This window comes from Ptychodera flava, chromosome 21 (genome assembly GCF_041260155.1).
Source record: "Ptychodera flava strain L36383 chromosome 21, AS_Pfla_20210202, whole genome shotgun sequence".
NCBI lineage: Eukaryota > Metazoa > Hemichordata > Enteropneusta > Ptychoderidae > Ptychodera > Ptychodera flava.
This window is the reverse complement of record NC_091948.1, coordinates 24,099,174-24,125,079: the sequence shown is the minus strand read 5'-3', so window position 1 is coordinate 24,125,079 and position 25,906 is coordinate 24,099,174. Positions and strand designations below refer to the sequence as shown.

The window sequence follows — 25,906 nt, the reverse complement described above, 5'->3', positions numbered from 1 at the left end:
CTGCCCACAAATACACAGTAATGGTTTGTTTTCATGCCCGTGAATATAAATAATATCGTAAACATAGTAACTTTACGCCTAAAACGAAAATTATGATTTGTACAAAGATCATAATCAAACACAAAAACGGAGCATTTGTGGGCCAAGTTTAGACACCTTCTTCAAAAAAATCTCCGCATTTGCAAAATTTTTGCAGCGCGCACTACTCACTGACAGGTTCTGGGGTCCCATTGATGTTTATAGCACGGGAAATTTTGTAAATTTTGACAGTTTTTCGGGGTTAGTTGATAAAATAAATGAAACAAGACTCCGCGCTGACCATTAATATTTATTTGTAGGCGTGGGTGAGAGGAAAGCCAAATTAACAGCCTTGGCAAGTCTTGCCCGTTAATTTTTGGCTTTCCTCTTGCCCTTGCCCATAAATAAACGTTAATGGTCAGCGCGTCGCCCCCGTTATTTCTACATTCTACACCTGGCAGCCCAAGGTCAAGATTGAGATTGTACAATGTCTTGCCATTATGACATTGTGCAGGAAAATTCCCTACCATGGGTAACAGAGGTACACAATCTCTAAATGCTTTTTAGAGAAAAAACACCTAGGATAAAATATGGTTTAATCATCCAAAACACTACTGATTTTCATTTTTTTGCTTGCAAGAACCTCTGCTTTCAAGAATTGAGGTTAAAAAATACACTGGTGATCAAGGAGTTTAGTTGTTTTCAGACAGCACTGCCAGGCTTACAAACTAGAACTGGGACAAATGGCATTTAACAGACAATACAGAAGAACGTAACACTGAAACTACATCTGATAGCAAACTTTTTTATTTCTGTCACTTTGACATAAATATTTACATTTCATAATGTAAGCATGGAGTATCTTACACTCACAGGCGATAAAAGGAAAAAGGTTTCAGTTTGTTTAGGATCCATGGACAAAGAGAATACACACCTCAGATTAATTATATACAGATTCTTGGCATCTGTGTTGGAAGCATATCATTGTTTGAGTTAAAAAAAAAAAAAAAACAGATGAAAAAAGAAAAAATAATTGAGCTGTCTAGAAACCGAGTTGGTTTTTTTGTTAACTGAAAGAATATTATCACGTGCATTATGTGTTCACTTAAATTTGGTTGTTGTTCAAGGCCTTGTTGACACGACTTTGATTTGGACAAGTCTTATCCTTGTGTCAAATATCAGAAATTATCACATAGCAGACCAGGTACACTTGCCACATGTTGGTGTGATATCTGATATGTACAACTGTACACTGACACATATGAATTTGTATTTCACTTAAAAAAAAATTGTAGATTTAACCAGTATTTCATGGCACTGTTGAGATCCTTTATAAAGCAATTTACACTTCAGTTGCATTTCAGAGTTTTTTTCAAAGATGAGAGGTGTGTTCTTGAACAGTTAGATACCTCTTCCAAGTTGAGTAGCTTTTGTTACCTACTTTGGACTGAGAAATTACCATGGTTCCTAAGAGTAGACTGGCTTTTTAAGGATTAGCATAATTATTTACCAATAACACTCGCAGTCTCTAATTATTACTCCTCAATGAAAAAAATATAACGAATGAAATAGAAAGAAAAACGAGAAATGAAATGGAAAATGTATGACACTCACTTGAGGCAGTGACAATTTACAAGTCTGTGCGATACAATACACACAACAAACTGCACTTGGCTTTCACACATACAAATCTCTCTTGAAAAAATAGAATATAAAGTTCATTGCACAAACTAATCTGGTATATAATTTAATCTTTCACTGACACAAAATGATCACTGTAAGCTGGCTTGAACTCTTTTTGCATAATATGATGCAATGCTGCTGTTTTCACCTTGTTGAATGCAGTCACATATTGATCCGTCAACAAAAAAGAGGATGTTTGACTCTGTACACTTCAAAACTGTTCATGGCTTGTAGTCACAACACACTCTCTCCGTTATCGCTTCTCTTCTTGGATGAATTCCAAATGCTTGTGATCACAAATCCCAACACTTCAGACAAGTTCAGCCCCACTTCAGGCTTGACACTTCTTTCACAAGTTCACATGTAATCACATAAATACTGATCGCAGACGACATCCATTGCCATGATTAGATCTGATAATTGGTTTACTGTTGACACTCAAAAATCATAACGAGCTCCTTTCATATCCCCCTTTTATTTACAAAAAGTCAGTGATAATGCTTTTATCAGTGTCTGTGTGATTTATGCTCAGCACTGGGTCGGTTGCTGTAATCACTGTGTCTCTGATCTGTTCTGTGTTCACTGGATGACCTGTCCCGGTCTCTACTGCTGTAGTCGTCCGTTTTCCTCCTCTTGCTGTCTGTGTGTGAGTGATGGAAGCGGTCATCTCTGCTACCTGCCTGGTGCTGGCTGTATGAAACGTGGTCTGCTTTATCGGGGTAGTGATGCCTATGATCATCACGGTTACCATGGTGATAGTGTCGACTTGACGACGAGTGATCTCGTTTGTGGTCACTATTATACCTGTGCAGAGAAATATCCAAACAAGTTGTGAATGTTTTTCTATCACCATTCGATTTCTCATTTACCTTGTTTGAAAGAAAAGGTTGCTAATTTATCTCCATCACGGTCCTGCAAAAGTTGAACTTGCTGTTGAAATTTCATAACCCAAAAGATAAATGACAGCCCTGTATGCTCAAATTCTAACCATTTTGCCTCTTAGTATACACACATATAGCTTATCACAACTGGAAGTGAACTTCATTGGTACACATTTGCAGAAAAACCATAATGTCCTTTTGTAAATATTGGATAAGGTAGTACAATGTACGTCCAGAATTGAAACGTCAGTGATTTCTTTTGCAAAACATTGAAGGACTAATGTTTACAGAAATATAGTTAATATTTGATAAACTCTTAGTTACAAATTTAGGAAACACAGGAACAGAAAATACTCTTTCATGTAAATTCGAAGTAAAAATCCATGGTTAAAGACATCTCATGACACTTTGCTGTTTGAATGAACAACATTACTAAGCCCACCATATCAAAATTTCTCTTGTAATTAAAGGATATCTGAAGCACAAAACCAATTTTTTCTTACTCAAAAAAAGTGCAGTATATTGAGATAACAAAATATTACAAAGACTCTAGCATCAGTTTCCATGGGTATTTGCAGAGAGAAAGTCAAATGAATTTACTGACTTTACTTTGTGTGTATGGAAAGTATCTGAACAGATGCATGTACAATGCATACCTGGAAGAACTGCTTGAAGGATGGTGGTGGTAACTGCTGTCATGGCTATCTCGACTGCTGCCAGCTTGGTAGGTACTGCTGCCACTGTGTCCAGACCAACTGTCATGATGACGGCTAAACATGCTCCCACCATCGTTGTGGTGTCTGCAAGGGAAATGACATGTGGTCAGTACGCCTCTCAATTCAGCTCTAAAACTGGAGCTATTTTGGAAACTTAAACAGATCGAAGCAGAGAACAAAATCAGACTGAGCATTTCTGAAAAAGTATTTTACCCTCTTGTCACTGTATTTTGGTCTAACCCTACTCACATCAATAAGAAGGTTGGACCACAATACAGGATTGTAGGTGGGGAAAGGTGTGTTACAAGCTGCTGAGAGAGGTAATTTACAAAAGGGATTGCAATTCTCCCCTTTCCAAAACACCCTCAAAATATATCGTAGTCACACTGAAAGTTAAAAAATGCTGAGCATTAAAAAAAGGTTGATTTTCTTATGAGTCTGTTATCTCTGTAAGAAATAGAAAGAATTCATGAATAACATAAGGAAAGTCTGATGAGTGGGTCAGTGTGACAGAGGAGAGACAGAGAGAAAGGGCAGCTGAGAGAGTGTCTCAGCTACAGCTATGGTCTTGTGTGCAAGCTTTTGGTACTACCTTTCCCTGAAGAAATCCCTATTGGCCGTGTAGGTATCATGTGACCAGGACAATGTGTTTCTGGATTGGTTGCTGAGACCATAGCTGGAGCTACCTGTCGTAGTGGTGGCGACAGCTGTCCTTGAACCATTGGCAGGGCTGTTAGAAATGAGATGTCGATAATCCAGTTAATGCATGTGGATGCATTATGAACTGACCCCTGGTACATACTCTATTGTGTCTCCTCCTAAACAAGGCCTCTGGTGGCCACCTGACCTACCCTCTTTTACATTCACAATTTTGAAATTCACCGTTGACGCACCACAATTATAAATTTCCAAGTACAAGTTTATACTCAACACATCTTACATAGATTTAATTCCCATTTCAAAATCATAACATGGATACCACCATATCATACACACCAAACTTTGAACATAACCCTTTGCCATGTGCGAGGTTCACCCTATACTTACTTTCGTTCATCATGTAAATCGTAGGATCTCTTGTGGCCTGCAACACCGCCAGACCTGTCCTTTCGGTGCTTTGAGTCGTGGGAGTCACTGAACCTCTTCTTGACTGGGACATTGGATTGTGTGTGTCCACCAACACGCTCTTGAAGATGATGTTGGTGATGTGAATCATGTAAATGGTGTTTTTTCTGATGGGGAAAAACCAACAACAATGCATTCATCAGAATGACACAAGCTCTATTCAAGGAGTCATACTTTTTTCTCAAATATCCATCCATATCTGTTTAGTCGTGTACAGCTGTTACCATGTATCTTTTCATTATTATTTGAAGAACAACTATCAAATTAAAGAATGTTTTTCTGATTACACATTTTAAAGAACACATTAATTTACGAAACACACTTTTCCTGAAATGTTTTCCATACAATATTGACCAATTTTGTGCAAAATGCATGGGTGACATATGATTTACCCCACATGTGCCTATCATGTAGCAAGACATGGCCAGGCATTCGGCATTAAGTATGCATAACCCTTACAAAGCACTACATTATTGGCCACATCTCACTAAAATATATAAAACTTCAAATATGTGAACTAAAACGATGGTTCAGATAGTTACCAAATACTTTCAAGGATTGACTAATCTAAATATGCTCTAAATTCTACACAAACTATCATCTTCAGTGTGTCTATACTCAATGATGAGTGGGTTGTTGGAAGATTATTGAAATATCTATAACATACCTCTGGTTTTTCATCCTCTCTCTTCTTAGCAGACTGCTTGTACAACCTGTACAGTTTCTTAGCATCAAATTCAGTGAACTTTGACACAAAGGTCCACAGATTGCTGAAAACAGAAACAAATCCAACTCAATAGGAGTAACACATGTGATTATTTCCTCCAAAAATATCACTGGCTACTGGGAAAATAACCAACACATTTCTTCCCTCACATATGCCATACAAGCTTGGCCTAACAACTTTCATTGACAGCAGATAACTCTTGTACAACATATGCCATACTTATACTGTTTCTGGACACCATGCAAAGACACTGACATTGCTATGATCACAGTGATAGATTTACCTTTTCCACTCCCTAACTTTGTTCACATCATCTTTGCATTCATCAATACGCTCCATAATCCTGTCTCCAATCTTAAGAAGGCACTGCCTTGTGTGGTTAAGCTGTTCTCTCTCTGTGACTTCTGCCGGTGGGTTATCAAGCTGTTTCAAGGCTTTCTTCACCGGCCTCATCCAGTCTTTGCACTGTCAACCATTTCAAAAAAAAAATTGTCAGTTTAGCTCTTAAAACAGTAAAAAATAATGACTTGCTCTTCTTTCTGTTCATTCCTCAAACCCATCTGAACAAGCATTTTTAGAAATTATGACAACTTGACCATACATATAATACACTTATTGGTATCAGCAAAAGAACTCATCCTGTGTGGTACATGGAAATGAGATACATTAACCATGCAAGTCTGCATACAACAAGAGACAATAACATGAAAAACATTTTGCAGATTTCAAAAACAACATTAATATCCATACGCCTCTTCCATACTATCCTAAACAATGAACACAATACCCTGACTATAACACAATCTTTCATAGCACAACTGGAGAGCAACTTTACCTGTGCAAATACATGTTCATCCAGGTCTCCCATTAAATCCACTGCATCTACAGGTACTGGGGTGGTGTTGGCTGTGATGTGTAATGGTACATTGTTTTCTACTTTCTTTACCACCTTCCCTTCCTCTTTCATCTGTGCATGGAAAATACAACACAATTCAGTAAATTCTCAATGGGGTTCGAACTCAGAACTTGCCACAACCAGTCACCTAGTGAAGACATCACAGTCAAAACCACTCAGCTAAATTTCTATGCTTAATAAAGAGTGGTTCAATAAACAAGCTATAGTTGCAGAGTTCATGACACACCAACGCGCACACACACACGTGCTATCACTCATCCTTACAATCTAAAGCAAAGAATATGTTGAAATATGTTGCCTTTGTGAAAAGCGGACTTACTATTGCACTCTTGTACATCTATAAAAGTATCATAGCCACTGTCGAAAACCAAGTACCTTTCTACAAAATCTCTTCTTCTTCTTCTTGTTTTAATTTTGTCAGTAGTGGTCTATCAGGGTTCATACACTTCAAGTAAATCAAAATTCCAGGACTTTCCAGGAGTTTTTTTGCCATTTTCCAGGAGTATTTGTGGTTGAAAAATGCCATTTTCCAGGAGTGTTTGCACAATAAAGCTTGCAATTTTAATAAGAATCATATACTAATTGTTTCTAATGTTTTCCTTGTCCACAAAACTTCAGCCCATAAGACATCATTTTGCTGACAAATGCAGTCAATGACGAGTTGACAGGTTTTGACGGTGATGACATCTTGAATAACATCACTGACGATTGAGACAGTAAGTGAGGCTACCCACAATTCTCCATGATCTGTACACACGTAGATCACTCACTGAACTGAAGCAAATTTCTTCTGTACACAGAACAATATTTAAAAATTCTGGCAACATAGTTCTGATCATCATAATTTTCTGATTTCTCACTTTGAATAATGAGATGATAAACCCCTTTTCCTCGGAGGAGATAGCAATTTTGTAATTTTGTCGACATAGATTTTTGACAGCCATACACAATATTTTCAAGGAAACTGAGAGAATAAGTTGCATCTGTGTTGGCAAAAGAAAGAGTATTGATTTTTTTAATGTTCGTAACAAAGGAAATTTGCATGTCTGACAGGTGGTATGATGAGACCATCTTAGTTGCTGATAACTTTATCTTGACAAGTGTGCAATTTTTAACACCTCCAAATATCGACTTCTCATTCAATTTACTCTTGAATTTTAAACATAATCAATAATTTAGGAACACAATGTCAACAAATAATCCTGAATTTAAATTGTAAGTTAAAAATTGTTAAGAAAGTGATAAAATTGAAAAAGCCTTGAGTAAAAAATGTCTAGAGTGAACAAATCAAGGGGAATTGTGGGTAGCCTCACTTACTGTGCAGTTGCGAGTGTGGTGTCAGGAAAGATAAACTCAGGGAAGGCTTAGAATTAGTCGACGACTTTACATTTGATGAAGATCGGGCAAAAATAATCATTAATTTTTTATTTACTTGCTCCTGTTTTTCTCCTACCAGAGCTCGATGTTTTGCTCCTGTAGCTATAGCATGGCTTTTCATAGCTCCGCGTATGATGCTATGTGTTCCCTGCATTATATTATAAAGCGTCCCACTACAGCCCTGCTGAGGTCCATAGACACGCGGTCCCACTTTGGACCGCACACAAAAAACTACTTTTCTAACTACTTTCGGCCGAAATCAACTCGATTCCAATCTATGCCTACCCGAATCACTCAACCGCTCACAGACTGCAAAAAAGAACTGTTCGCATGACGTCAAAAACCATAAGTTTGCTGGTAATGCACGGTGAAGGGCACAAAGGCCGGCAATATCTCGCATGAATGTGCCGAATGGCAAGCCACGGGAACACGGAGCATCATACGTAGTGCTAGGCTTTCCGATACATCGAAAGTCTTTTCACAAAGTTTGCATCTTGCCGCGAATTTATCTTGCGCCCGCTCAAGCCATCCTACGTACTCGGGCTGTTTCAACCAATGATCGCTGAATAAACACTTTGCAGGAGGCATTGCTGTGACTGGTGACCCGAACAAGCTTTAAATTTCAACACGGTCCCTCCACAACCTACTCATGCATACTTCGATGTCACTGTACGTGCGTGCAAAACCATGGATAATGGAATACACAACATGGTCTCGCCCACGCTAGTACAAGGGTACCCCTTTACGACATTTTAAGAAACACTACTGCGCTTTCCAAATTTTGTCTCGGGAGGGCTCCCCACCTGTCGCAAAACATCTTTTCGCATTTTTGCAATTTTGACGTTCGACAATTATACTGTTTGACGTTTGCCCTTACGATCAGGCCGTTCTAGACCGTGTGCGATCGTAACTAGCGATTTTCCAGGAGTTTTCCAGGAGTAAATTTTGATTTTCCAGGAGTTTCCAGGAGTTTCCAGGAGTGGTTTTAAATTCCAGGACTTTCCAGGACTTTCCAGGAGCGTACGAACCCTGTCTATACAACAGTTCAATGCAACAGAGGGATATGCAACATTTCTACACAATTTAGTGGATAGCCATACAGACAGAAAGAATGTGTGAACAGATATGGCAGCTCGTAACTATTGTGTCCATAATACCTATACAAATTTAGACTTGTCACGAGTCACATAACAGAGACATTTTTTTTAAATCTTTTGATGTACACATATTTCACAACCTATTAATCACACACAAGGTTGACCCACCTTCTTCTCTTTCTTGGCCTCTCTCTTCAGCTCCTTGGCTCTTTCCTTCTCTTTCTTCCTTTCCTCCTTATCTCTCTTCTTCTTCTGTTTTGGTGTCAACTCCTTGGCACTTTCATCAATTTCTCCAGCCTCTAGCACAGGTTCCTCCTCTTTCTTGACTTCTTCAGTGTTATTCTCCTTCTCAGCTTTCTTACTTTTCCTTCCCTTGGGCTGCTTCGGTGGCTTTGGTTCCTTCTGCTTCCTGGCTTTTCTTCCCTTTGGAACAATCTGTACGGACGATAATGTTTACTTTTTTTGCTAGCAAACTGGCCGGAAGAACACCTGATGTGTTACCATGTGGGGAGAAAGACATCTTCACAGCACATGGTATTTGTGACAAATCATGCTTTCAATACAAAAGTTTAACACTTCTGTTTCGATGGAAAAATTGGACATCTACAGGTAGAACTAAGGACTGGATGAGCTGTCAACTGTCAGCTGTCAATCATGTATTACGTTGCAATCTTTTGGAGAGACGACATACATCATCCAAAGAGAAAGGCTAAGTATTCCTATACATGTTGAAAATGACAAACTTCCAGCAAGAGATGAATATTACGTTTGGATAGAAGAGATATTGTAACATCAAATTTCCTGAGTTTTACTCTTATAGTAGAAGTTAATGTTGAACCTGTGTATTAAGCATACCAAGTTATACACTGCAAAAATATTTTCACTTTACAACTATTTGCATGTTTGATTCATAGCAAGGGTTATATATATGTCACTCTATATTTTCTTATACACTTACCTCCCTACCCTCTTTCTTAGCTTGAGCCTCCTTCCTCAGTACTTTAAGTAAATATTCAGATCTTGTCTGAAGCTGTTTTGCCTGTGGCTTCTTTTCTGAATCTGGCAGTAAAATCTGAGGAGGAAGGGAGACACAATTCCTTGTCTTAGACAGCAATGACATATAATTCAAAGTACATAGGTAAAAGAACATACAGGAATCGTGAAAAATAAGAGAAATACTGTAGATCTTGTGTCAGGAGCAATCAATGTCATTGACAAGGCTGGAGGCTACTGTAGGATGATTAGCATTATGATTCTGATCTCAGAATAATCTTGATATGGCCAAATTCATAAATGAAATTTGACAACCATACTGGGCACACAGAAAGCTTGGTGTACACTTAGTCCTTGGTTCTCTAAATTCAGTTTACTGGAAGTGTACATGCAGGTTCAGCAGCACAGAAACATAACAAATAAGTATTAAAATTGACATGGAACATTTGTGACATAACAGTGATAAAATGTCTGGTTTACAGCACTTACTTTATCTTGAATACCCAGTTCAGGGTCCATTTTAATGGCCTCCCAGCTTCCAATACCATACTCATAGACTCCTCTGAGCAATCCAGAATCTTCCTCATTGCCCCAGTCAACATCCCAGTGAGCAAGTTTGGTACGCGATGCAAGACGATACCTGCCACACACAAAAAGACAGCAGAATGTAAACATCAAACATCATCATGCTTCAACATCCAATTTACAAGAGATCATTTTTCACATCTCTCACTCTGATAGGGTTTCTATAAATTTCTCAGATTCATCTTGAACCAACTATTTAGCTGTAGGGAAATGGCAAAACAGCCTTGCATTTGACAAAACCTTTGCTTTTTTAAATGATTGGGAAGCTCAGTGTCTCAAAGTCACTGCAAATCAGTCAGTGGTTAAGGAATTTAAAGCTTGTTGACTCAAAAATGACAGCTGACAGCAGATCTCCCTGTTGCAGTATGACTTTTTGAAGTGGACAGCACTTGCAAGTGTACAAAACAAATGAAACGAGAGTAAACTTGACAGTGTTCTCTGTGGCCAGTAGATAACTGATTCAGTCATTGTCAAAGGATTGGTGTGTCTATGATGTAATAGATAGTGTACTCACTGTTTACGTTCTGCTGGGTCAGAAGGGATAATGATGGCCATTGGTTCAAGCTCTTCTTCATGTCGTAGAACTGATTGTACATTTATAGTTACACTTGAAATCTTAAGCGTGGGACCCCTCTTCTTGCCTATGTTGTAGCAAATACAGGTAATTTCAAAACTAAGAATTTTATAAGTACTAGGGAAATGTGTCGCCGACATTTAATGTTTACATGAAATGTTTTATGTAAGTAAAATTGGTTTTCTTTTGAATGGCAAACGTTAGATCAGGTAAAACCAATATTGGGAATCCAATTTTGGATTGCACAAGGCATCTCAAACACGCTTCAAAAATCTTAAATGTCATCTTTGATAAATTATCCTGTGAATAAATATCATAAGCAAATTACATTCAGTTCTTTGGTTGTAGGTTTTTTAACTTTTTTGAGAGTGATACCATTAAGGCCACAACATTGATGATGATCACAATGCAGACATACCATCAAAATTAGGATCCTCAGCCTTTTGGACTTTGTATTCTTCTAAAGCCTCAACACAACCATTATGCACAGCCTCAGCTAGCCTCTTCAAATCTGCCTGTGATTTCTCCTGCAACTCTGCATCGCCTGCTATGGCTTCTAACCTGAAAATGTCAAATTTACTTATTTTAGCAATAAACAGACAATAACATTTGCATTCACAGAGAAAATTTCTCTTTAACGTGCTTTGATAATATTTAGCTATCTTTTTTCTTTTATTCTGCATGGCATTAGTTGGAAGGTTTTCATTCCCTGCAATATCATCATTCCACAATTTTCATTCAACATATAACCTGCCCACCCTAATTCCCTGTAGACAGGTTCACTCACAATCACCATTGATAACAACAGATTTGGGCCAAACCATTGTAGTGAAAGGGTTAAAATTCCTGAATAAATTGTGAAGGTTCATTGCTCTGCTAGTTTTCTGCATGCCTTTGAAAAACACCACGTTTCAAAGATACCATATCACATGAACACTGGCATTGTTTTAAATAACGGTGTCAAATAGGTAACTTGTTTGAACTCTTCAACATCAAAATTTTGTAGGGTTGGGTATTTACAATTATGAAAATGTACATACCTTGTTATTGGAGCACCAAATTTTTTGTAACTTTTTACAAACCTGCAACACAAGAAAAATGTTGTTACATTTTCATATTGCATGTTAAACTTTGTAACGTAAGTTATAGCTCATCTGAACATTTACTTTGAGGAGAATCCAAAACCACGCATGACAAATGAACTTAGACAACAGAACAGCTAATGTATAAATGATATCAACCATTTTTGAATATTGAATTGCTGCACTTAAAGTTGCCAAAAGAGAACTATATGTAAACTGAGGGAAGGCTGAGCCAAACCTCCTGATTTCAGCATCTCTGAAACCTTTGAATGTATCACGTGGGACAGTTCTTGGCCTTCCCCTGGCCCTCTTCACTTTCTTCTCATCATCAGATTCACTGTCACTGGAATCAGATCTCTGTTTTCGTCTTCTTCTGGAATTACTCCTTGTCTCCTCGGTGTCACTACCTTGATATGTCATCTGAAATGCAAAAGATGATCTATTGTGTTGGCTGGGCTTCTAGTTTTCCAAGAACTGCAAATTTGAAGGAGCAAAATTAAAATATGCTGGCCAAAGCTTACACAGAGATGCAAAGGGTTTTTAAAATCTACAACTTTTATCACTGGCAACTTGTATGGTGATTAGGCAATTCAACACAAAGTTTCATTCACAAACCTTGGCTTTGAAACTGATTTCCATATGAACTGCTGATTTTCCAAATTTGACACATTGTACATGTTGAATAAATATACTGCATATTTAGACACAGTAAAACATGATATCAGAATATGAATACATAGATAAAACTGGACATTGTCTTACCATCTGGACACTTTTCCTCACTCTGGGTGGTAAGTAAAGCTCTAGCTGTTCTTTCTGTTTCTCTTCCTCTGCTACCTTGGCTCTGGCACCCTCTGGAATTATGTCATCCCAATTCTTCCCACTGTCTAAATCCTCTTCCACTGAAGGAGGTTCATCCTCCACAGTTGTGAAATTGGCAACCTGGCATGGGACAGAAAAGTTAAAATATTTCATGGATGATTTTTTGTGGATCAATACAATGCTTCACTCTGTGCAATAAGCCACTGTGGTCAAACAGGCATCTCTTGATAAAAGAACTTTACTTTTTGACCACCCAGAAGCAGACATGGTCAAAGCAATACCATGCCTGAGAAAAGTTACACATAATGTGTATACATATTGGAATAATTATGCAACTGCTTTTTTGACTATCATCTTGACATACCTTGAATTGTGACAGCAATTCCTCTCCAGCTGTTGATGGCTCAGATTCAATATCTCTGGTTTCAGCTCTCTCAAGTATTGCATCTATGTCCATTTCCTGAAATGTGAAACAATCAAATGATGAACTGAAGCAACAATGCTTACTGCAGGTATAGGTAATATATTTTCTCGTTCAAAGGTTTATGAGTGAAGAATTGGTCCAGGAGCCTTCTAGATTTTTCCCGAAACAACTAAAATTTACAAACCATGATATATATAGAAAACACAATCATCAAGCTGCTGTTCATATTGTTGGACGACTAAAAGCAATTCTAAATGTAATCACATCATTACTTTGTAGGTACATGTAAACATCTAATGCATGTTCTATAAACTGTATGTTCACACTGAACACTGATTATCATGTGTTACTGCATCCTCCTGGGTGACTTTTTCTAAGGACACAGACTGACATACAGAGTGGCTGATCAACTTGTACTAGCTTGCAAGCACCAACCAACACAAACCCGAATAGTGCATCACACGACACCACGCAATCAACACACTGAGATTAATACATCAATGCCTACACCACTCTGCAGAAATCCAGCTATGGACACAAACTCAGAGAGCCCAACCACAAGTAACACTGACACATACCTGTAATTCCTGTTCTTCTCCATCTGCTTCCTTGAAGAGATCTTCAGCACCAAATTTCAAAATAGCTGCTAGCTCATTTTTGTTGAATGGTGTACTAGTGGTACTGTAATCAGAAAAATGCATGAACACATTACCACTGTGAATGATAAAGTATTTATCAGTTACAATCACAAAAGTAATACTGGGAGAGTTCATATTCATGACAAACTCATAAGGTTTGAGAAACTGCAGCAGAAAGATATTTTGCTCTTTGCATCATTATAATATGGGGTGACGAAGTTATCTATTCATACAACCACAAAGATAAATTCTGTGGTCCCTGCCACAAAATCTGGGAGTCCTATCTTCATTTTATATCTCACACTTGTCATTCTTTAATCAAGTAATTTCAACAGCAATAGAGTGAGTATAACTACATTCAGGTTATTCTGGTGAATGGCTTTAACTGGTATCTACGGGTCTGCTGCGCAAACTAGGATTGTACAACAAGTATAAGCACAAGACCTAATGTCTCATACCATGGATCAGTGAATCAGCTCCACCATTGATTACAATCTCTCCACAGGTTATTATATTCACTACAGATATATCCTACCTAGATGGATTTGAAGTCTTGGCTAACACAGTTCTACCAGTGGTGTCCATCCTCTGTATGACAAGATGGTCAAGAACCATCTTCCTCTTGGCTCTCTCAATAATGTCTTCCTCCACACTACCTTTGGTCACCAGTCTGTAAATATTCACCTTTTTGTGCAAAGTTGGGAAAATTGAAAAATGTCTCACTGCAAAAGTAGCAATCACATACATTTTGACAGGCATTTGGTAACCATGGAAGGGCAGAGCATGGGTGTTCTCATATAGAAAACCATGTACTCATAATCCCTATGCTGTAAATTATATCTTTACAGTCTCTGAATTGCCTTTTTGCAACCAATGCATACATTGTATCTATCTTGACTGGAAAATTTCCTGGTCGAAACGTGACAATTCGTTACACACATCAATAAATTTGTGACGCTGCAAAGATCAGGAAAAGTGTTCGGGTTTTGTCCTTTCTCCAGTTGACAAAAACATCAGAGTTAACTAAAAGACTCACTTGATTTCTCTGACCTATCCTATGGGCTCTAGCCTGGGCCTGAAGGTCATTCTGGGGGTTCCAGTCTGAGTCAAAGATGATTACAGTATCTGCTGTTGCCAAGTTAATTCCAAGACCACCAGCTCTTGTGGACAACAGGAAACAAAAATCCTGAAAGACAAATTATAGGGAATCTTTACTATTCCGCGTACTAAACTTCCCTTTTCTCTATCTTCCCACTTCTTTATCTGTTTCTGACACTTTTCTCTTTCAACATTCATTCCTCTGACTGTTATATTAATAAGATACTACTTTTTATCTGATATGATTTCCAAATCTCACATGAAATATCAATCTTTGTTCATTTTGAGCTTTTTGTTGTATAATTATGTGAATCTCATTTGTCAAGTATATTTGACTGAGATTTATTAAACTCGCACAGGAATATGAAATCAGCGATCAATGCGGAAGAAGGAACATGACGCATGGAAAGATTAACAAAGTTCTTCTGCAGTAAACTTACTTGTGAACCTTCAGCATTGAAGTGGTCTAGAGCTTGCTTCCTGAGTTCACTGCTAATTGAACCGTCAAGTCTCTGCAACGAAAAAGTCATGAAAACTTCTAATGTTGATCTGAGACATGCCATTTATAGTGACCAAGGCCTGATGAAATGATGCAAACATATGGATATGTGAAACTTTTGACATTTTTCTCTGACATTAATATAGTTTTATGATAGCATTATATTAACTGATACAGGAAACTCTATCAAACAACAGCACAACACCATAATCCTTGTCCTGCCAAGTTTATATGCCACAATCAAGTCAAGTTGGTTAAAATCAGCTAGACATAACATGTTCCATACATCGCATTATAACTAAGACTAGAGTATCTGAAGGCCCCTTAAAACAGATACTGTAGATACTCTTTTCAACTGACTCAACCCACTATAACGTACCTTGTCAAGTACGTGGAAATGCCTATTGGGTCATAACTGCTTTTCACTGACTTGAAACATCAAGAAGTGATAGGCCTGGCAGGTTGAGGGTTAAAGACCTCAAGTATACAAATTAATGACAAAAATTGAGCACTTTGCTAGTAGAAGAAAGTGAGTTCATGTTTACCTGGAAAGGCAGATGTTTCATGGATAAATAATCAGCCAAGATATCAAGCATTCGAACCATCTGGGAAAATATCAAAACCCTGTGTCCCTTTTCATGGAGCCTTATGAGTAACTTATCAAGAAGGTATACTTTGCCACTAGCCCTTATTAAACTCTGAAAATGAAAGAAAACAGTAAACAGATGTTAAAGTAAAGGTAGAGAAGCCGTTGAATCAATGAATACATATAAACTTTTACTGGGTTCATTCTGGTGTATTTTGGATACTCAACAAAACAAAGGAATTGATTACATATGCTGGTCTACAGTTATACTACATATGCTGGTCTGATGTTATCAACAAATGGGTGTTCCAGCTCTTGAAAATCACAAAAGAGAAAATCTAAGAGCAGGAAAAAAGGAGGGAATAATATTATGGATAATATTCTGACATAAGAATGACAGATTTTGTACATGTTTTGTTGCTTGATGAGTAACTCACTGGTAGTTGGATGGATCTATGTATGTTATGCTTCTACTTCATCTATCATTGACTGCAATACCCATATATCTCTTCTCATTTTTTCTGTCCTATCACCCATTTTCTTTGTTTAAGAGTGTCATGGTGATAAGTCTGTTACAGTTAACTACTTTGGATACACAAATCACCTGGCAGTTCTGTTATACAAATCATCCACAGCTGGGATATTATGGTATTTGTACCTGTAAATCATGCTGGTTCTCTTCAGCAGGTCTTATGAGTCTAGGATGGTTGCAGAGTTTCTTCAGCTCCATCATGATATTGAGAAAACCGTTTAAATTCCCCTTCATACCTTTACTCAAGGCTTTGTAGTTTTTCGTGAGGATCCACCTGACGGCAGGGAAGAAATGGAAAATATGTACACTGAGCCTTTTCACTGAAAATAATGAACTTATCCTTACAAACACTACATATCTACAAATAGATGGCAACCCTGCACATCATTTCACACTCTGACCAGATTAACATCAATACACAAAAGAAATGCCCTAAAAAAACTTGAGCAAAGCCAAGAGTTCCAGAGGGTGCCCTTACAGGCCTCTCTGGAACTAATATGTTAAATTTGTTCAGAGCAGGAAAAACTGACATCTGTAGCTTTTCATAGAGAAGCAAATTCTGGATTTCCACTTTGCCTAATTTGTCTCAATGGATTCAGATCTAAACTGACAACGCAAATTAAGGGAAAAATTATTAATCCTATATAACCTTTCCATGTTTCTACATCCAACCCCTCATAGATAAATCTGAGTCATCAAACAAAACAAGACAAGTGGAATTGAACAAGTCTACTAGGCAGTGTCACACTGCACTCACTTACTTGTAATATTGCTTCTGTATGGCTGTCATTTCTACCCGTAAAATTTGTTCTACTTTTGCTGGCAGGGATTTCTCAACATCTTTCTTAACCCTCCTCAGAAGGAACGGTTCAAGCTCTTTGTGTAGACTAGCATATCCATTCCTATCAGACGATGAGTGTTCATTTTCAAATTTCTCCCAGGAATCAAATCTGCATGAAAAAAAACATATTCAATATTTTGTAAACATAGATAGCCGGAAAGAATCCATAAATATCCACAGGCAATGAGGTACCATGTTTTGTTGTGATACTTCTATAAATTTTCTATCTAAAGCTGCTTCATAAATAATTCAACATTTGCTGATTTGGTACATTCAACAAATTTCACCATTCTGCGACTGCTCTCTAGATGATGTAGACCAGGTATCAAGGCAATGGCGCAAAGTTGAAATACTCTGACAAAAAACGACAAGTTCTGAATATACTGACAACTGAACAGGTACAGAAAACTTTGCAAACAGCAAATTTATGTGCACTTCATATTTTTATATACCAGTTGATACAAGCATCTCATGTCAAATTAATGAATTGATTGACCTCATATTCTATTATAAAGTGACACCAACATTTTGCATCTATTTGGTATTCACAACACATAAGATCGTTGCTTTTTTTGCACCAATTTAATACACAAAGCTGGTACTCAAAGTGGCAGAACTGCTGTAGTAATCAACAGGTGGCAGAACCACAGACCTCGAGGCTAAAAATGATGGAGATATTGGGTCGTCCATTACAGAGCCATTATACTCGGCCTACTTACTTCTCTTGCATGATAAAATGGAGGAGAGACCAGAGTTCCTTCAAGGAGTTTTGTAGTGGAGTTCCAGTGATCAGTAACCTGTGATTGGTCTTGAACTCCATCAAAGTTTTGTAGAGCAAGGAGTCATCGTTTTTCAACCTGTGAGCCTCGTCTACGATCAAACAAGCCCAATTGACACTATTAAGGAAAGACTGAAATGGCAGGAAGTTTTAAATTAGTTGTTGAGGATGAAATGTTATGCAAACACTAGGCTGAGACAATATTAACACACCTCACTGATTGGTTTGGAGTATGAATGAGCCTACGCTCAGTAAAACGGACGTGAAAGAGTTAAACCTATGAAAGTGCTCATACATCTGAACTAGCAAATGCTGCTATTTTGAACCAGTGAAAAAACAAACACGCAAAGAAACTTTCAGACACTCACATGCCATTGGTAATAAAAACACCACCATGAACAAAGAAAACACGCCAGTAGTGAAGACACCTATACATTCATATGATCTCTAGATATCATTTCACTAAAAGCATTTTTACTTTCATCAATTTCAGCACAACACAAAAGTCAATCTGAAACATTGTTACAAGAAGTAAAGGTTCATTAGACTATCTTTTTTGCATGCTTCAAAAAAAATACTGTCACCCAAAAGAAGATATTTTTACCTTATCTTTCAGAAGAATTTCATAAGTTGTGATCAGTGCATTGAATTTCAGTCTGCTGCGATTGCCAGCATAGCACCACTCATATTCACGAATCTGAAAATAGTTAATGATTGACCAAATCATGTTAGTTACAAAGAATATCACCACTGTCACTGAATGAATGTAAAACTGTTGTACAGATTCCAACAGCCACTTACAAATAACTTGAAATACACACAAAACAGCCATTGCGTTTGCATGGAACTGCATCAAAAGACAACTGGTAATGAAATCAGGCAAGCCACAGTGTGACCTTTGTATCAAGATTTATTGGTCTTTGGTCTTCAAAACGTAAAATCACAAATTATTACTTGTGAAAGACGCAATAAAATCACACTTACTTTATTTCTACTATTAATATCTCCTATATAAACCAGCTCATTCAGATCTGGAGCCCAGGCATCAAACTCCCTCTGCCATGCTGTCATGGTTGACAGTGGAACAACAAGGAGATGAGGCCCATACAGCTGGTACGCATTATGCAAGTAAGACAGAAATGCTATTGCCTGTATCGTTTTCCCGAGACCCATTTCATCTGCTAGAATGACACCATTATCTCTGAAAATATGAAGTTATACATATCTTAGTCAAAGATCAGTTTTAATAAAATATTGAATTAAACCTGATACAGTATACTTCTGTGTGACTTTACACATATCTTTCAAATCACGTGGACTTAGGAGCTGTGATAAAATGATATTGTGAGCACTTCTGTGTGTTTTAACTTGCTCAAGCAAAACATAAATTGGTACAATCACACAATGGAAGATTTCAAGGTCAGACTCTTTAACCCTTTTCCTGCCAAGTCGGTGAAAATCCGCTTGAAATTCGGTGTAGCCAGAATCTAAGCACTGGTGACCGTTATTCTCCCAACCCGGTGGAAATCGGGCCCTTTTTGGGTACCCCCTTTCCTGCCAAGTCGACGGCACTACGTTTTGCTATCCCCTGTGCGTTAAGGGGTCATCCGAGGAGAGGTTTTCTGACAAGGAACGCCTTTTCCCCTCGGAATGGGTTCGCAGGGAGTCGATAGACAGGGAAAGGTGCAGAAACCTGTCCGCCAGTCCCCCACACCCAAGGGGCGCTGGTTTTTTTTTACCGCTTTTTAGCGGACTTGGCAGGATAGCATGGTGACGTTTTCTGGCGGAGTTGGACGTACTTGGCTGCCTGACACTATAGAGATTGCTGCCGAACTTGACCAACTCGGCAATGCTAATCTAGAAGGCTACCTCTTGCAAACGACTTGGCAGATATGCCGATGGTGCGAGACGAAAGTCACTTACTCAGTTGTGCGTGACTGAAAATGAGAACGTATTTTTGACGGGACGGCTCGACTTGTTCCTCCGATGGAACGGATATGAACGACTCGGAAATACTGGTGTCCGACGTACTAAGCTGGGCTTCAGCTCTGCAAGTTCAAGCCAGGCAACGTCCTTCACCGCCTTGGCCGTGCCATTCAATGGACGTAGCTTTGGATTTTTTTATTTATTCCATCGTCCGAAGTATTGGCTCTGGTTTGCAGGCAAACGTATCCTCTTGCCGACGCATTAGTAACTACGTACGCTGTTTGCGTACAGAGAATTCAAAAGGTGACATAAGGTCAATATGCTACAGGGATACCGCCTGCAGTTAGCAGGGACTGCTTTTGTTATGCAAACCAGCTAGCAGTACAATATGGCTGCCAGGCATGTGGACACGTCGATGGCTAGAACAATGGAAGCATATTGCGTTGCACCCGTGCATCGCAAAAGTGAACTGAAGACTTGGGTGTAGTGACTGGTTATCACTGGTTAGCTGCAGCCCAAGCCATGTCGGTACAAACCCGTACCTGACTGAGGACCACTCGATTAAGTCAGTAATGAACGATAACACTCGTAAGCCAACTCGTAAGCCAACTCCCAACTGAGCTGGCTGAACTACGTTGAGCTGTGCTTCAATGGCTCAGCCATGTCGTTAATACAACGGCAAAAACGTAGTTTTTGTGCTACACTGCCAAGTCGTTTAAGGTACGTATTCAATTGACCCTACCCTGGGGAAACAGGACAGGTTTGACGGTGCTTCTGCACCCCTAGCACGACCCTCAGGGTCTCTGACTAACAGACGAGTGAGGTGATGTTTGTGCCTAGTGGACGTGCGTAATACTGAAGGAGTTTATTTCCGAAAAAATAAACATGAAACGGCAATAAAATGAGGCACTCCCAGGGGCAAACAAAGCCGGTGACCTCAATTTTTTTCTGCAGCAACCCTTGAGCTCCTTCCCCTGTCTACGGGCATGTAGAAATTATCGAAGTCTAACACGTATAAGTACGGCTAAAACTACCCTGAAAATGGGCCATTTCTGCCAAAATGCCTGGCAGGATAACATTCAGGAGAGCCAATCTTTTGCAGGCACATATTATGGGGCGGTTTTCTACTGACTTGGGAGAATAACGGACAAGGGCGCTCGACAGGAAAAGGGTTAAAGTTACAACACCACTATTTGCTCAGTCTACACTCTGTGTTGATCGTCCTTTGGTGTTTGTCAAAACAGGGGTTAAACACCTCTTGCCAGATATTATTTTGAGGGGCCAGCCTGACTGATGAGTGTTTTTTAAATTAATCAGCTTGATGAAAATGCAAAGGTGTTGTAAAGCTATTGTTTCACAAATTTGTACCGTAAGTATGTTAGTCTTTCAATGTTCTATGAAACCTTACTTGCAAACAGTACTGAGCAAATTTGGTTGACATATCGGTATTTGGTGCCAAAGTTTTACTCACTTGCACCAAGAGTGGAGTAGCCAGTTCAGGCCATCTAACTGATAGTCTCTGAGCTGCAGAGTGTCATTGTTTCCAAGAAAAGTTGGCTGTTTCTTCAATGCAGTAAACCTTGGTCTCTGTTTTAGCACCTGTAAGAGTAGAATAAAGTTACACAATGTACCAAATTGCATGCACATTTCAAATTTGGAGTACACAGATGCATTGGATACAGAATAATATATAGATAGATAATTCTTGCATTTCATGAAGGTAAAGAAATTTTTTTAATATTTTGAAATCAGTTTTGATGACTTGGCTAAACTGGCACCATCATGATACCTTGATAATTCCTTTCTAACCATTAAGATTTGAAAATAAGCATGGTTTATATTGGATAAAATATACAGGTTCAAGAATGCAGCTTGCAAGGGATGTACGATAAGTTTTCAGTTGCTTTGCACCAGTTAGAAGTATGTGCCATTCTTTTGTATATCATGGAAAATATCTTTGATCAGTATTATGAAATGTGATGGTTTTATCAAGCAAAAGGTACCATTATTCTGGACGGTGAAACACTGACCTTACTGATTCTGGATGGCACTTTCTGTGATTTCATTCTGTTATTGTAGTCTTCTACAGTCTTTGGAAACCTCTTTGTGATGAGGTCACCATCTTCCCATGTACTCTCACAGTATGGAAGACCCTGCCACTTGCACAGGTAGTCTGGATGCCCTGAAGTTGACTCGCCAGGATTTTTCTGGTTTGTGTGAACTGAAAGCAAATCTCAAACAGTTAGCCTGATTGTGTTGGTGACAAAACACCATAGGAAGGTTGTCAGTGTGACTGTACATTGGCATATTATAATTCATTACATAAATGTGTGCAAACATGTACAGCGATGAATATTATATATTACTGCCTGAATACATGGTATGGGTTTATGTGCCCGAGAGCAGGTGACAATATGCCCGACGTCAGGAGAGCAAATTGTCTCCTTCTGTGAGGGCACATAAATCCATGTATTCAGGCAATAATATTTTTATTAAATGCCTCTTCACCATTAACGCTATATGATATTTAGTTACGTGCAGGGCGTTCTCAAACAATTTTACCATTATCAGCCAGCATCGAACAGATTTTAACGAAAGTGAAAATAGCACAGCGACCATATGGATATTTTACATCTAACATTAAGCGTCTACTTTGACTTCAAAAACGTTGAAGGGCTTCACCAGACTGGGCAACTATGGAAACCAGTCTGTACATCTTTACACAGCCTGCTAACTCTCCAGATGTACCTATTCAAATCAATGTTCTGATTTCACTCGTATCGAGGCACGTAACAAATCATTGTTTTGGACCATCTCATTTACTCTGAAGGAGGAAATCAACAATCTTTACCATTTACAGTGAAGATTTCTGAAAGATTTTTAAAATTTCAGGCTTTGAATAAAGGATAGCTATGCTCTCTCGGGACTGGATAAGTTGCTACAGGCAGCAACATGGCAGGCATAATCAAGCTTGCTAATGTATCTTGCACACATTGAGCCCCAATGTTTTCAGCGTGCTTTCAAATTCATGACATACAAGAACAGAGCTGACAGTGACACAGTTCATACAAAGTAGAGTTATGTTATTTCCTAGAAGTGGCATCAAACAAACATCACATGAGATGATATCAGGATTGCATTATATCACCATCACTAGCTTACATATCACAAATACGTAATAACATATGACTTTTTTGTAATTTCCTATATATTTCCTTCACTCAAAGGCCTTGAAAATTATTTTTCCAATAATGATGATGCCGATCGTTCTCTGAGTTCCGACTGATTGACAGCATTTATTATTTATTATTATTATTTGCATGCCTTGATGGATTACTGCTGGGGTAAAATTTAACCACAGCACTGAAAACATAGGAAACACTCAATGGACCAACATTTATTATTTCTTCAATAGTTCCTACTAGGCAAGTAGCATCAGATACACATTTAATCACAGGAAATCAGGATTACGTCCCGTGTAAAGTACATCATCATATGCATACAGAGCGTGACTGGCAAAGACATTAATGCTGTTATATGACCATATCATGAGGTTTTTATGAAGCTTACTTGTATTCAGACAGGCAGTTTCTCTACGGAAACGATAGTACTATAAATGTAACAAATTTCTGGACAGTTCATTTTTTGTCAGCCCTTTGCCAGTATATGTAATGTGTACCAGTATATGTAATGTGTACCAGTATATGTAATGTGTACAATTTCCTTACATCAGTCAGAAAGAACTTTGAATCAGAGGCATGTCAATTTGGCTCTGAGGGAACATTCATCAGTTATCTCTCCCATAGGGATTCTTATTCATAACTAGACTGCACAGCTTATGCTGTAGCGCACATGAAGTATGATTCAATGAACGTCATTATGAGGTTTATTTCAACACATTTCATAATGACGGACTCACAGCACAGTCTGTCCATCATGGACAGACTGCAACTCAACAGACCTAATTACCGATTCCTTCAGCTTGGTAGCTTGTTTTCACTCAAGTTTAGAAAATCAAAACAACATCCATTCCTCAACTACTTATCTTCAGCCAAATGAGATTACAATTTTTGGCTCATCTCTCTATATTACACTTTGTATGCTTCCTTGCACAGATTTAGACATAGACAAACTCTCAGCAGGTTGAACTTTGCCAAATTGTATCATACATTGCAAAACAAGTGTATCAATAAACATGAAAGCAGAATTTAAATGATAAATGGAATTATTCCAAGCAACACACAACTTTTAAGACAATTCAACAAACCGTCTATGAGTTGCTTCTATTTCAGAGTGTCAAGTATTCCAAATTTACACACCAGTAAGAACTGCTGGAACAAATACTGGCATGCACCATGCTAAATATGTATATCTGAATAAATGATGTTGTGATTTACACTCACCTATAATTCTTTCCACTTGTTGATACTGCTCATAAAGCTGAAAGGCCATTTCATGTTGACATTCATAATACTCAATGTCTTCTGGACTGGCAATTTTCTTCCTGTAATCAAATGGGAAAAAGTTATGGTTGACATAGTGAACGATTCCGTCTCTGTGTAGACTTGAGGTAAATAGGAATATCGAAGTGCATATGAAACCGCTCTTTTTTTTGTATTTAAAATTGTTTTATTGGTAACATTTTTTTAGTAACATGAACTTAAGATAAAAATGAAGTACAGTGCTTAGTTATCTACCATTTTGTGTAAAATTGAAATCCATTTGTTGCAATGTCTCTCTAATTTGTCTTTTTCCAGAGCTATTTCGTACTCTAGATGGTAGTTGAATTTCACTTGCAACATAAAAGCTGCAAAGTGTGGTTTACTCTGTTTCATTTTCATGGCATAGATGTGTCTTTTGGCTAACAGTAGCAAGTGATTATGAATGTCAGAGTAACCGTCAACGCCAAAGAGCACTTCATTTAAGTTATGTCTCGTGAACAAACTGAGAGATGCCTCGAAAAATGTGTGAAACTTGTTCCAGAAGGTCTCAGTGAATTTACAGGTGTAGAAAAGATGATCTAGTGTCTCGTTGCTGTTTTGGCAGAATGAACAGAGCGGTGATTGGTCCATGCCTCTTCTAGATAAATCGTAGTTTGTGTATAGAATATGATGAAGAAGTTTGAACTGGAATTCACGTGTTTTTGTGTCTATGGCTACCTTAAATGGTAGACTATATATGGGAGACCATGGTCCAGTAAAGTCATATTCTCTTTCATAATATCGTTCATTAATTGGACTTAGTTCCTCTTTACTGTAAATGGCGTTTCTGATGCTCTCCCTGGTAACTTTGTGGGAGGGTCGAAAGTTACAATTAAAAAACACATATTCATATTCATCTTTAAACACCGGTTCAACCAGCAATGGCTCCGGCCACCTAACTCTGAGACATGTGATTGCTCCATAAAGAAGGAGGACTTCGTTCCCTTGGAGGTTTTTGTTGGTTAATTTTTCCCATGACAGATACCCCTCCTCGGTAAGTAAATCGAATATAATTCAACCCTTTCTGTCTTAGCTTTGGATTATAGACAGAATGCCCTCCAATTTGAACATTTCTGTTGTTCCAAATTGTTTGACAAGTAATGTCAATCTCAGAGTCATTGACCTCAACATTGCATACCGACCAGGATTCAAGCATTTCTTGGTAGAATCTCGGTAGGGGCAGGCTGAGTGAGTTAAAATCGAAGTTACATTTGAATAGGTACTTTCCACCCACAGATTTTAGGCGATGGTCTAGAAAGAGTTTCCAGGGGTGTTCTATGTTTTCATCTAAGTACCTTTTAATAAGGTTTATACGCATAAGCTTGTGTGTAGTTTTCACATCGGGAGCCTTTAAGCCCCCCTCGGAAACCCCTCTGACCATTACCTTTCTGGTTATTCTATCTTTCCCATTCCAGAGGAAATTGAAGATAAGCTGTTCAAATCTCTTAAGAATTTCAGGTGTTATTGTGGTCATTCTCATGACATAATTAAGTTGTGATAGGGCGAA

At 38.3% G+C, this 25,906-nt stretch overlaps 1 protein-coding gene across 9 annotated transcripts in view; it reads right to left on the bottom strand.

Annotated features, from left to right (window-relative positions):
- Nucleotides 1-809: 809 nt before the first annotated feature.
- The window catches only part of LOC139121791 (chromodomain-helicase-DNA-binding protein 1-like), a 52,319-nt gene continuing 27,222 nt past the window's right edge, over nucleotides 810-25,906 (bottom strand). For 8 of the 9 annotated variants that reach the window (XM_070686951.1, XM_070686954.1, XM_070686957.1 and 5 more), the window contains exons 11-39: nucleotides 24,322-24,422; nucleotides 21,949-22,139; nucleotides 21,390-21,517; nucleotides 18,977-19,193; nucleotides 18,597-18,689; nucleotides 17,934-18,124; nucleotides 17,135-17,323; nucleotides 16,500-16,647; nucleotides 15,801-15,953; nucleotides 15,197-15,268; nucleotides 14,695-14,844; nucleotides 14,194-14,342; nucleotides 13,599-13,701; nucleotides 12,961-13,056; nucleotides 12,537-12,716; nucleotides 12,013-12,194; nucleotides 11,733-11,774; nucleotides 11,111-11,253; nucleotides 10,633-10,759; nucleotides 10,023-10,173; nucleotides 9,499-9,612; nucleotides 8,709-8,975; nucleotides 5,986-6,117; nucleotides 5,434-5,615; nucleotides 5,091-5,193; nucleotides 4,346-4,530; nucleotides 3,891-4,028; nucleotides 3,239-3,382; nucleotides 810-2,505 (exon numbers count right to left, since the gene is read on the bottom strand). In XM_070686951.1, coding sequence (XP_070543052.1) covers nucleotides 2,208-2,505; nucleotides 3,239-3,382; nucleotides 3,891-4,028; nucleotides 4,346-4,530; nucleotides 5,091-5,193; nucleotides 5,434-5,615; nucleotides 5,986-6,117; nucleotides 8,709-8,975; nucleotides 9,499-9,612; nucleotides 10,023-10,173; nucleotides 10,633-10,759; nucleotides 11,111-11,253; nucleotides 11,733-11,774; nucleotides 12,013-12,194; nucleotides 12,537-12,716; nucleotides 12,961-13,056; nucleotides 13,599-13,701; nucleotides 14,194-14,342; nucleotides 14,695-14,844; nucleotides 15,197-15,268; nucleotides 15,801-15,953; nucleotides 16,500-16,647; nucleotides 17,135-17,323; nucleotides 17,934-18,124; nucleotides 18,597-18,689; nucleotides 18,977-19,193; nucleotides 21,390-21,517; nucleotides 21,949-22,139; nucleotides 24,322-24,422 — 4,369 coding nt within the window. In that variant the 3' untranslated portion in view covers nucleotides 810-2,207. The remainder of the gene's footprint in view (nucleotides 2,506-3,238; nucleotides 3,383-3,890; nucleotides 4,029-4,345; nucleotides 4,531-5,090; nucleotides 5,194-5,433; nucleotides 5,616-5,985; nucleotides 6,118-8,708; nucleotides 8,976-9,498; nucleotides 9,613-10,022; nucleotides 10,174-10,632; nucleotides 10,760-11,110; nucleotides 11,254-11,732; nucleotides 11,775-12,012; nucleotides 12,195-12,536; nucleotides 12,717-12,960; nucleotides 13,057-13,598; nucleotides 13,702-14,193; nucleotides 14,343-14,694; nucleotides 14,845-15,196; nucleotides 15,269-15,800; nucleotides 15,954-16,499; nucleotides 16,648-17,134; nucleotides 17,324-17,933; nucleotides 18,125-18,596; nucleotides 18,690-18,976; nucleotides 19,194-21,389; nucleotides 21,518-21,948; nucleotides 22,140-24,321; nucleotides 24,423-25,906) is intronic. The other variant, XM_070686956.1, reaches the window with a different exon arrangement.